Source organism: Mercurialis annua, linkage group LG3 (genome assembly GCF_937616625.2).
Source record: "Mercurialis annua linkage group LG3, ddMerAnnu1.2, whole genome shotgun sequence".
In the NCBI taxonomy this organism is placed as follows: Eukaryota; Viridiplantae; Streptophyta; class Magnoliopsida; order Malpighiales; family Euphorbiaceae; genus Mercurialis; species Mercurialis annua.
Window position 1 is genome coordinate 67,970,825 of NC_065572.1, and position 12,162 is coordinate 67,982,986.

The following is a 12,162-nucleotide window of genomic DNA, read 5'->3' on the forward strand; positions in this document are numbered from 1 at the left end:
AAATAGAATGAGAGATTCTGGAAAGGAAGAAAAATTACAGAGGAAGAACTTCCTTTCCAGGGAGATGAGAAATATAATTATATCTTCAAAAAAGAAAGATATATAATTATACTTAGTCACTTACCATAGAACTTGCTGCTACACTACGTGTGTAAGCTAGTCTCTTCTCAAACCAGTCAGCTGGTTCCAAGAAGCGCTCCAGGAAAAAATGATGCATAACAGGTCTGTATTGATTTTTAAATTCAGTCAAAAATCATCAATTATATTATTGGAATCTAGATGTTTATCTATCCAAAAAAAAGTACAAACCTGAAGTTCTCACAAACTTCTTGGAATGCTTTACGCTTGTCTTTTTCCTGTTAAGTCATCGCAAAAACATATAAGATATACTTTTAGTTAGATGATAATGCCGCTTCTCAAAGCAATATCTCTATGCAACCACTATTTTTATTTAGTACTTTTCGATGTTCTACTGATAATGTTCCTTGAACCTCATGAGAGAGAGAGAGAGAGAGGGAGAGAGAAGAGGTAAATTATTATTTTATAAAATAAAACCATTTGATACTTGCATTTGACATGTGTTCTCGGCATTTAAGAAATGACCAGTCTCCAATTCCATAGCGACCATGGGCACCACCATTTCTCGTACTGTAAGATAAGATATCAATAGCTTTATTCAGTCATCTTACAAAACCCACAGTGATACATCCTTTAACCAATACAATTTAACTGACCTTCCTATGAGATATTCTCCGAGGGGAAGAGTGCCATTAACCCATTCAAGAACGCCAGCACTTGGAGTAAAGGGAATTACCTATTTCAACAACAGTTTACTTCATTGCTATTTCCAAGAAGTACTTTCAAATGAATAATCACCTTTCTTTTTATGATTATTTTAGGAGTAAGAACCCATTAAAAAAGCAGTATTATCATACAGTTTATTAACTGTAAGATAAAAGACCATGAAACTGAAGGCTGAGAAAAACACACAGAACAGTAATTTTCATCTAAAAAAAGTTTAGGGATTTCTTTTAGATCCCAACAATTTAGGGATTGTAACAAATTGAACCCTAACCATTTTTTATAACAAAACAAACCATAACACTTTAAAATGTTTATAAAGTGACACTCGGTCAGAAATGGAGTGACATGAGAGCCGGAAAAAAGATTACTTCGCTATCTAAATTTCTAATAAATGACCAAATAGTTCAAAAATTAACTATTTTAAAATTTTAGTCCATATTTTCAATAAACACAATAAATCAAAGTTTTTAGTTTGATTTAACCTTAAATGTTGGCTCTCGTTTTGAATTTTTTCCCCAATAGTTTGTTATCATACATATCAGGTAACTACGCTAGATTAGGCTGTTATCAACTATACAATAGACACTTCTTGAGATTATCAGAATGAAATTAATCCTTTGAGAAAAAAAAGCATTATACATACTAATGCAGTAAAACAGTCAAAATTCGGAGGATTTTACTAAAAATTTAATAAGGAGGCGCATGATAGAAACCTGCTCAATAGAAATCATTCCTACCCATTGAAAATAAAAGACAAACAACACTCCACTGATATAATATACCTTGTACGTGCGCACTCCCAATCTTCTCTTCCGCGTGTCTCTATTATTCTGTAAGAATGTGTTAACTAAACCAAAAAATTGTTCCATAACCTGCAAAATTACGAGGCTCAGCAATAACGTTGAAGGCGTGGAAAATGAGCTTATCCAGCACTAATATAAATTCACCGTCTTAAAAACATACAAGCATACCAACTAGTGAAGATCATAGGGAATAGTGCTGCTATGAAATTAAAATCATATTGATTATCAAGCAAGGTAGCACAATCCTTATCACACTATTGACATCCATTGCATGTTCAAACTGGAACTAAGCTGAATCAGCTTAATAAACTACTAAACAATCCCAATGTTAGTTAAGCCAGCCTTCAATCTACCATATATAATAAGACCATGTTTATCTTAAAGAAAATGTTTATAATTTAAATATGTCCAAATGACGAGTATTTAAGGCCATAGCAAATAGAAAACAGAAAAGTGATCACTTTATTTCCCTAAAAAGGTGACTCGCACCAAACCAAACTTTGGTTCAAACTGAACCAATAAGTATAAATCCGGTGTGGTTTTTTGTTTATTTATTTGTTTAAATCAAACTAATAAACATAAATTCAGTATGGTTTTTATTTATTTATTTGTTTAAACATATTTTTAAATAATATTATTAGAATCATTAATAATTTTAAAAAAATTTAAAATAAAACTTTATGTTTATGAAAACAAATACCTTTTATTTTAAGTTCAAATCATTTAAAAATTTAACAAAATATCCTCTAAATAATTAAATTTATATCAAATTTAAATGATCCATTCCTGGGTTAAAAATGAGCACTCAATAGGAACTGCGATGATTTTGAACATGTTTTTGATAAAAACAAAGTATTTTGGTCTGCTTTGGTTAAAGTAAAATCTTGAGCTTGATTTTTTTCAACCAAAGTGAACCAAATCGAACTAGTTCTTTTGGTACATTTCGGTTTGCTTTTTCTGTTTGAACTGAAAATTTCACACCAGATATCCCTATCACTCCTATGTGAATATCAACACAAAATTCAGCAGACATTAGAAACAAGGAAATAAAGAATGGAGCACGATCATGAGGACCTCTATGCTCCAAACCCAGTTTGACTTCCATGAAGCCCTTTGACAGATGCCAGGATGAAATTGAAATAAAAACATCAGCCGTAATTTGAATTCTTACAGCATCTTGTCTGAGGTCATCATTTCCAGATTTTGCTAGCTGTCGATATTTTTTTCCATCGGAGCCAAGGCTTTCAACCACTTTTGGGGCATTAATACCATTCATCACCCTGCAAATTGCACGAATGCATATCACATATCAGCAACGAGTATGACTGCTACAGTACAAAAATCAAATATAAAGAATCATAAAGGTCTTTTCAGATGGAAAAGACCCACATAACCGAATCTGCTAATCCTTTGAAGTATGGGAAGGAACCATCACTGTAGTTACAATTGCGATTAACTGGCAAAGTAGCTGTGACTACAGGTACCTGAACACCAGATACAAAAGTAAGATAAGAATAGAACCCTGGTGAGTTTCTTATAGTATGTCGCTCATTCAGCCCAGAATAAGAACAGAAGCAAGGAAAATGTGTAATTTTCTAATAATAATATCATGTTTTCTGACACATGTTTTATCTTTGAGAAGAAACGAATCAGATAACAGTGTCAAGGTGTTGCAATTACAAGTTCGAGCTGTCGAACACTGCGGATTTCCCTTGGTAGTGTCATCCTTTTGTTGGTATCCTGCAAGACAATTAGATTAAGTAGCTGTCATTAGCTCACTCTTCACCCCTCTCTTTGTTTACCCCATTTCCATCATTGGAGATCTCAGTGTTATAAATAATGATGGAAGAATCACGTATATTTCTTTAACTGCAAAGATCGTTGACAAACCTCTTTCCTTGTTTCAAGCTCTGCAAGTTTGATATAGATATCAACCATTTGTCTCATCTACATGTATAACAATGTTGAACATAAATGACCATCCAAAATTTGGAAAGAAAAACATGATGCAAGAAGAAAGAACTTAAAAGAAAACAAAATGAAAGTATTAGAAATACTTGTCCAATAACAGCTCCATGATAGGATGATAACTCGTCCAAAAGATTTCTTGCTGAAATTATTTTGTCCATGTCCACAACAAATGAATTTCTACTCCGCTGTTTATCCTTGATACGGTCACCATTTGCCAGGGCCAGAAGCTAACAGAAATAGAGGTAAAATGTGCAATGAAGAGAAGTAGATTTTTTAACAGATAAAAATTCAATCAATTTTGTTCTTGCTTAACTTAGGCCACCATAAATCCAAACCTAGTACCTGAAAAAGCGTATGGTATGGATGGTCTATAGCCATTTTCTTCACAAGGGATGCCAAAGCAAACTGCAGTTCTCAAAAAGAAAGATTAAGAAACACTCCTTCACCAAAGGACGAGGAGAGAAATTTGAAAAATCCAGAAAAGAGTAAACCTGAAAATTTTGAGGTCCTGGTACATCCTTGGAGCTCCCCATTCTTGAAGCAATTTGATAAACTAATGGGACAAATTTATATGACTGGACCTACATACATTTTAGAAAAGAAATTAAAAACCCATTCCGGAATAAAGAAAAACAATCAAGAGTGCTCGAACATCTCAAATGCCATTTAAAACTAAGTAGAGCTCCAGTTGAGTGTTACCTCAGCAATAGTGTGTAGCATATTATTGACCACATTTTGTCTAGAAGAAAGACTAAACCATAATGAAACAAGTCGAAACACCTGAAAGCATATAAATTCAATTGTCAAAAGGTATTTGGATTCCATAAATGGCCACAATATTCAATAAAGTTGATTTTTATGCAACATATGAAGTTGGAAGTTCACTTTTTATTTTATTTCTAATTGATCTGAAATTGAAATGAATATTTCATTTGTCTGATGCTAAAAGCTTATACCATCTTTGTTAAACTTAGTTTTGTGAGTTCTGTATTTATTTAAAACTGACAGGAAGGATCTCAGATTCAATGACATTACTTTTCATTAATTCAATAAGTTCTATTCGAAGCTTAACTACTACTCTCACTTTAAAAGGGCAAGTGGAAGAGAGTAATGAACTAGTACATACCACTCGTACGTCATATTTGTCACCTATGACCATACAACGCTTGTATCCCTCCAACGCTAGGCTGAGAAAATTGTCCCTGTCGTCCTGAGATGATAAAGATAAGTGATTTAATACATTATGTTAACCAATTGTATGCTTCATTTGATTGAGGACCATAAGTTCAACAAGATAATTTCGCTTAAAGATATATCAGCCAATGAAGCAACTCCGTAAAACATCAATGTTTAAAATGCATGTTTATAATGCTTTCCTTCCAATCTGTGGTTTTGGTAGCTCTTCTATCCATGACACTGGTCTCTTCCAAAAATGTCAACAAAGAAGGTTTCATATTATACCTAAAATTTCATGAGATGGAGGAAACAGAAAAAGATACCAGCAGTTTTTCAGCCTCTTCCTTGTCCAGGGTAAGTTGTTTCTGCAGCTCTTGAATTTTTGCTGAATAGTCAGTTTTGTCCCCCTGAAGATATCAGAACTGGTTTAATCAAGGTGGCAATTTGAAAAGGATTAGGAGTTGAAAAAGATATTGATATGTATATACCTTTGCTGAATTTTTTAGCCGCCTAATAAGTGCCTCCAACTCCAATGTCTGCAAAATTAACATGCATGTGAAACTGCTAAATCAAAATGTCTCTCTACCTCTCAATTTGATACCTTGTGTTTCCTCAAACGCATCGCTGCTTGCCATTCACTAGAAGATAGTCTATCCTCATAAGACCTAAATAAAGCATCTGCATAATGTGCAAGATTAAAATGTGTTTGGCTTTGTCTTTCTATAGACTTTTTGTGTGTGGCCTTCTGATCTTCTGCCATGGAAACGGCAGGTTTCAGATACTTCTCTAAAATTGTTCTTGAACTGCACTTTCACGAGACGTAACACACAGAAAATTAGCACCAGTAATACATAAAGATGGCAATCAGATGTTTTTTATTTTTCAAGATAAGAGTTCAAACTTGCTAGCTCTGGTTTCTGCCAACCATTTCCCGACCATGCGATACACATCTGAGGCTTCTTCATTTGAGTGACAATGTTGTGAGATATACTTTGCAAGGCTAATAGCCATCTCATGCTGGCCTTGGGCATGCAACAACTTTGATTCTTCAAGCTGCCATAGTGAGATTGTTTAAACAAAATTGAGCTTCACATAACATCTATGGTTACTTACAGCCAAACATATTCAGATCTGAGGCTGGAGAAATTCACAGGATATCAATGTTCACAACAACAAAATAACTGAAAGATGACACACAGACAGGCATAAAAAGACCCCAGGCAATATCAGTGCAACCATGGAAGATACAGGAAATCACAACAGATACTAAAGTGAAAAATGGGCTGTAAGAAAATTAAGTACAAAACTTCATAAGAAATGTCATATCAGTCGGCCAATACAGGAAAATCAAAATGGAAGTACACTTCTTGGTACAAAATGAAAAGTTCATATTGTTTCTGGGATGCAACATTAGCTTTCAGAATAATAAACCTTATACTCCGAGAACTGAATAAATGGGTAAATTTATAACCCTCCAACAAGCATGACCATTGGGATTAATGTGACTCTTAATGGCATCTAAAAGAGTTCACAAATTCAAACACACCTTGTGAAAGCCATCATATTCCACATGTTGGGTTCTCATGAAGTGAAATCATGGGCCTACACATCTCATGGTGTAGAAAATAATAAAGCCAAAAGAATATTTATGCACATTGAACAAGCAATTTCAAAGAGAATGCATGTAGAATGATGAAAGTGGCTCAAATGAATCCAGCACATTATAACTTGATATGCAGATCATAATGCAGGATTTATAAATGTTAAAATAAAACAGCTCAGTTGTCCAATTCTTAGCAAATTTTTCTGATACAAGAGAGCACTATGATTAAACCCAAGGTATTATAAGCCATACACATACCATTCATAAATAAGGAAGAAAAATGGGAAAATAAAAAAGACATTCTAAGATGAGCATCAGTGGCAAAGAAAGAAAGAAAGACAGAAGGAATTTCCTACCCTTCCAATCCAATAGGAAGAGGAATGTTGTTCACCACTGCCAGCAGAAAGAAACTTAAACTCGTGCAATGCTGCAGCAGCTTGAGAAAACCTTGAACCCTGTCAATCATAGAAGGATATCAGAATGGCAGGAAACAAATGTTTTGGGTATTGAGAACTGTTAAGTTACCTTGCGAAGAGTGGATGTGGATTGCAAAAGATGTTGCAAAGAACACTCATTGCAGCCTAAGATCTGAAGTAGAACCCGCCTGAATGCTATGAATGGTTCTAATAGTTCCATATGCAGCTGAGTCCGTTCCAAAATGGAGCTCCAGTCCATATTCAGCCACGATAACTAAAATCCAAAAAATTGGATTACACTACCAGAATTAACCCTATTAATTTGGAAAGTAAATATAAAGGAGACTTTTCGCGGATGCATGATGGAAATTTATTCCCAATAACATGTAGGGTGGTGCACTGAAACGAGGACTAGAGTGAATTTAAAGTCAAGATAACAACTTGAGGCGCAAAGAAATATGATGAAAAAAAATTGCATTCAGGAACTCCTTGTAGTAGAACAGCATTCAGGAACTCCTTGTAGTAGAACAAATCCAGCTAGATAAGTCGCCCTTACTGCCACTCTACAGAGCTGTACATGATATTTTCAGCTTTCAGTCACTTATGGACTCGATCATTATAATTTTTAATATTTTCATTTTCTTATTTATTAATATTTTAAATTTATTAGTTTCTTTCTTTTATTTTTTTGCCTTCCTGTTCATTCCATTGTTGAGCGTAACATGGATTCCTTATTTAGTGATAGTGGCAGTAAATTAAGATCAGAAGGGAAGTCAAGAGATAGTATCAAGCTCAGAATTGCTGAAGTATCTGACCATTTAAGAATAATCGACACGAAAAGCTGTTCACAGAACATGGTGCATGCAGGTCCCACACAGAAAACATAGATCATGAGGCAGCAGTTTTTAACAGCACAACATATTTCATTGTAATTTCTAGTGGATTAGATTATGATTTTCAGAGGAAGATTACTGAAGTCATGTGAGTGGCACTGTTAGAGTCCGGTGCAGAAGAAGAGCTTCCTATTTAAAATTTCTTAGACCTCAAACTCAAAGTCGTATCAACATTACCTCTAGACTTAAATGAGTGCCCCTGCAGTTTCCTCTAAAGGAGTATCTTTTAGGCTCGAATAGAAAATAGCACATCCTATACACTTAAATATCTGACATCTGTTTGTATCATGTTTCCTCTAGAAAAGGTAATTTACAATATGCATACGCACTGACATTTCTATACATATATATATGCATGCGTTGTTCCAGATTTAAAAAAACAAACAAACAAATACCCATGTTTATAAAAATAAAGATCGTGGGTCAGAAAATGGAATTAAAATAAAAAAAAATTAGGAATATTGTTGAGTTTTCACATGACTTAGTAAAAAAGCTCTCACTACCACGAGTTCTGCACAACTGAGCTAGAATACTACCAGGCTTTGCATCTATCAAGGAGATAATGTTTTTCATTAGTTGATGATGTCAATATCTTTGGCATGTTGATTAAACTTACATGAGAATTACTTAAGAATTTCAAAAATGCAAAATAATAAGATCCTTGCTATTTAATAGATATGTACCTGATCCATGGTAGGCAATACAGGTTCTGTATAACTATGATGATTCTTAGGATGAAATTCTGTCATTTCAGAAGGAAATCTCATCCATCGTACATGCCATGCCATACCAAGCTGATAAAGAATCTGCATAAACATATCAGCCATTACCGTTTCCATTAGCAATTTAAAAAGAAAATGACAAGACGTTGTATATCACAAAATGTCAAAAACTACATAGTGTAGAAGTTAGTAACAATTACTACAGAGTACAGATGTTAAAACAGCTATGTAATTGACTAGAAAAACTGGTCCTTGCACAGAGCAAGAAAAGTAAGAGCTAAAATTAGCAGCAGAGATCCAAACAAGACGATAGTACCAAAACATAATCTCAACAAGGACGACAGCCATTCTCAGGAAAGAAGAGGGAGAGAGTTCTAGATGGTTTAACTAGAATGCAAATACCAAATATCCTTCATCAGTTGTGTTTCCATAAGAGTACCAGTTGATCAACAATGCATGACAGAAAATACTAGGTACCTGAAGCTTAATTATTGATGAATAGATGTATTCAGTGCTCTCCTCACTTGCACAAGAGACGAACCACACAAGATCCTAAAATAAATAAAACATCAGGACATCATGAAAAATGAGCACCCAACCCATGAAAGTAAATAAGACACAAAAATTACCTGCTTGGAAACTTCAAGTTTACTGTGAAATTCATCATGATTTCCCTCTTGCAATGCCCTCAAACAACTAACATTGCAGGCAATGAGGGCAATAATACCAAAAAAAAAAAGCATAAAAAAGGAAAGATACATTCATGATAAAGAGATTTAACAGAGGTTTAAGTTTCAAAAGAGGAAAACAAAGAAAGAAAATTTGTAAAAAGACAACAAAGCTATGTCGTGTCAAACATGATACCATCCAAACACCAAACATTTAGCATAATGCTGTACCAAAGATTCAAAAATCTGAACATTAGCATTGATAGATGATAAAATTTACATTTCAAGGGCTTCAGCCATTAAGTTTTACACGTAGTAAAAATGCTTCTTAACATCAGCAGGTCCAATTAATATAAATAACAATACTACCATTGAAACAAAAAAACCATATTGGTACATTCCATAAAATTGTTCCGGGATATCAATTGCTTAGTCAAATGTTCATGCCTTCTAACATTTCAAGGGAAGGTCTCAATGTAGTGCTTTTAAGATTAAAGCATCTCTTAATGCTGATAAACTGGTGTAGAATACTAATAGGCCTTATACCCCATTCATGAAAAACCAACATAATGCTGTAATCTAAAATGCTATCAATGCTAAAAAAATTAGAAATATTTTTTCCATTTTCATCTCTGAAATTAACTATATATATATAATATTAATTTCACAATACCTGTGCAATTTTTCATTGAAACATTCAGTGTTGACATTTTGACGTGGTGAATTGCTTCCAATGACAAACAAGGAAAAATCCCATTTTCCTGTACGCCAGGCAGCTTCATACTGCAAACATACGTAACAACGTATAGAAAAGTTGTGAAGAAAACCTGAGAACACCTCATGACAGGAATAACTGCATTTGTAATCATTCAGCCACACTGCCGTACTTTTTACAGGATATTATGGCATCCTTAAAGCTGGAGATGTAGTAAATAAGAGACACTTACATCACCAAAAAACAGTTTAATTGGACAAAATCAAAACCTGCAATTCCGTGAACTCCACATCATGCTGAACCTGTCTTTTTTGAGAAGCCAATCCCTGGCAATACAAATCCAGCACATGTGTACATCCTATTTGCTGAAGAGATCTAATCAGACCTTTGTAAGGTTTCCTATGCCTTATCTCTTCTTCTGATGTAGCCGCGGAAAGATGTGCTGGTGAGCGGTCTAGTGGCAAAGATATAAATCCACCATTCATTTGTGACAATGTATTTGAACGTATTTGTAAGTCATAATACTCAAGGGCCTTGCTCCAGTTCCCCTCATGCTCAAATGTAACAACTTGAGTGGTCAACTATTTCACAAAACCAATGAGCAAGTGTTAGACTGCAGCTTGATAAATCCATGCATTTTACAGTGATAACTGCTGAGAGATTTCAGCTCCGCATAGAGATGCATGCCATGGACTATAACAGCTTGCCCTCTCTTTATGGCTACTGTGGACCAAATAAATGCTGGCCACCCAGATTTGAGAACTGAAACAAAGCTTTTACTCATTTAATGTCTGTTAGTCAGGTTGATTGAAGCTAAAGTTACCGAACAAATGCTTTCTTTTGGAAAGTATATAAATGATTTTACTGATAAAGGTATATGATTTAAAATTATATAGAAAAATCCTCAAATAAAGTGAAAACTGCATGTTGGAATTGATAAAGAACAAAGATCACATTTTTTTCTCCCTGTAATCCTCCCGCCATTATGGAAAATTGCTGGATGAATATTTCAAGGAAATTTTTTCATCTCTTGTCTGGATCTTAATCTTTCTCTTTCCTAGAGGACCCATTTACATATTGTTTTGGGTGGTATACAATTATGATCAATAGCCTCTAAGACTGCATTACTGTGCTCCTCTATATCTCTCTCTCAGATGAGTACAGATCAGCATGTACACCTTACATGGTGCAGTCAGTCGAAGAAAATGCTTCAAAAATGGCCTACAGTATAGATTTACATTCTCTCTCCTTTCCACACACATTTTCACACACAGCTTTGAACTAAATAGCACAATCGACTCTGGATGACGCAAATATGTATAATTGACTACAGTAGTGGACTATAGACACACAAATAACAAAAACAAAAATAGAAAAATTGGATGAAAACAAATGTCATCAAATAAAAAATTATACTGACCTTTTGTGACTGAATTATCCCATATAAACTATCAGGTTCATTAATTTGAGTAACTGCTGAGACAAGTACTTCAATGTGATCTGGTAACTGATGGAAAAAATAAAGCGATGGTTAATATTTTCCTCAAGAAACCAATGAGCATAGTAAACCAGAATAAACTTAGCACTTCATTAACTCAAGGATGGATCATGTTAATCCACAGAGATAATGAATTTCTTTACAATAATTGCATTAAAAATGGGCCACGGCCAGGAGTAACAATAAGACGCATCATTAAATCCCAATTAGAATAACAGCAACAGCACCGCATAAAAATTCTAACTTACCACCTCAAGATGAAAGAAATCTGGCCTGCCTAGTGTGAGGCTATTATAATGTTCTTCGCACCAATATTCCACATACATCATAGAAGTAAAGAAAGAGCCACAAATCTACAAAGCATACACATATATTAAGACAAATTTTCCAAAACGTGTATTTTGGTCATGAAATCCACAAAATCTATAAGAGAAAAGATATATGGGAAGCAAAGAACTCACAACTGCTGACTTAGCAACAAGAAGGTAATCAATAGTTAGCCAGTAAACCTGCCAAAATTATGTCTATGAGAAAACTCGCAAAGGGACAACAGATCTGATGCAGCTAATTTTAGTAAAGCTTTAATCATACTTCATCCACTCTTTTGTCCACATCCAAGGCCCTCTTTATCCCTGATCCTTGGATATATATTCACAACAAACTGAATCTAATAACATACCAAAATGAATGTACTTTTCCCAACAAATTTGACTTTGACCTTTAATGGGATGTTTTTAACCCTACAGGAAACTTTGGAACCCAACCAGTAAGTTTTCATATAAATTAATTTAAGAATAATCAAGATGCAAGAAAAAAGGATTTAAAATTATAGCTAACCAACTATAAACAAGCAGTCATTTGGACTTTCTTTCCTGTTTGGCGCACAACTTTGC

General features: G+C 34.3%; 1 protein-coding gene across 3 annotated transcripts in view; it reads right to left on the reverse strand.

Moving 5' to 3' along the window:
* LOC126671903 (serine/threonine-protein kinase ATM) overlaps window positions 1-12,162 on the reverse strand; it is a 39,766-nt gene that overhangs the window by 1,604 nt on the left and 26,000 nt on the right. For 2 of the 3 annotated variants that reach the window (XM_050365725.1, XM_050365724.1), the window contains exons 47-74: window positions 11,731-11,778; window positions 11,518-11,622; window positions 11,192-11,278; window positions 10,041-10,352; window positions 9,730-9,839; window positions 9,018-9,084; window positions 8,866-8,940; window positions 8,350-8,472; window positions 6,883-7,047; window positions 6,714-6,812; window positions 5,656-5,807; window positions 5,356-5,557; window positions 5,243-5,290; window positions 5,078-5,161; window positions 4,705-4,788; window positions 4,278-4,358; window positions 4,070-4,159; window positions 3,921-3,983; window positions 3,665-3,805; window positions 3,498-3,554; window positions 3,288-3,347; window positions 2,997-3,091; window positions 2,779-2,887; window positions 1,587-1,676; window positions 735-814; window positions 570-648; window positions 310-356; window positions 125-224 (exon numbers count right to left, since the gene is read on the reverse strand). In XM_050365725.1, coding sequence (XP_050221682.1) covers window positions 125-224; window positions 310-356; window positions 570-648; window positions 735-814; window positions 1,587-1,676; window positions 2,779-2,887; window positions 2,997-3,091; window positions 3,288-3,347; window positions 3,498-3,554; window positions 3,665-3,805; window positions 3,921-3,983; window positions 4,070-4,159; window positions 4,278-4,358; window positions 4,705-4,788; window positions 5,078-5,161; window positions 5,243-5,290; window positions 5,356-5,557; window positions 5,656-5,807; window positions 6,714-6,812; window positions 6,883-7,047; window positions 8,350-8,472; window positions 8,866-8,940; window positions 9,018-9,084; window positions 9,730-9,839; window positions 10,041-10,352; window positions 11,192-11,278; window positions 11,518-11,622; window positions 11,731-11,778 — 2,853 coding nt within the window. Of the gene's footprint in view, window positions 1-124; window positions 225-309; window positions 357-569; window positions 649-734; window positions 815-1,586; window positions 1,677-2,778; window positions 2,888-2,996; window positions 3,092-3,287; window positions 3,348-3,497; window positions 3,555-3,664; window positions 3,806-3,920; window positions 3,984-4,069; window positions 4,160-4,277; window positions 4,359-4,704; window positions 4,789-5,077; window positions 5,162-5,242; window positions 5,291-5,355; window positions 5,558-5,655; window positions 5,808-6,713; window positions 6,813-6,882; window positions 7,048-8,349; window positions 8,473-8,865; window positions 8,941-9,017; window positions 9,085-9,729; window positions 9,840-10,040; window positions 10,353-11,191; window positions 11,279-11,517; window positions 11,623-11,730; window positions 11,779-12,162 lie in introns of those variants that run through there. The other variant, XR_008790347.1, reaches the window with a different exon arrangement.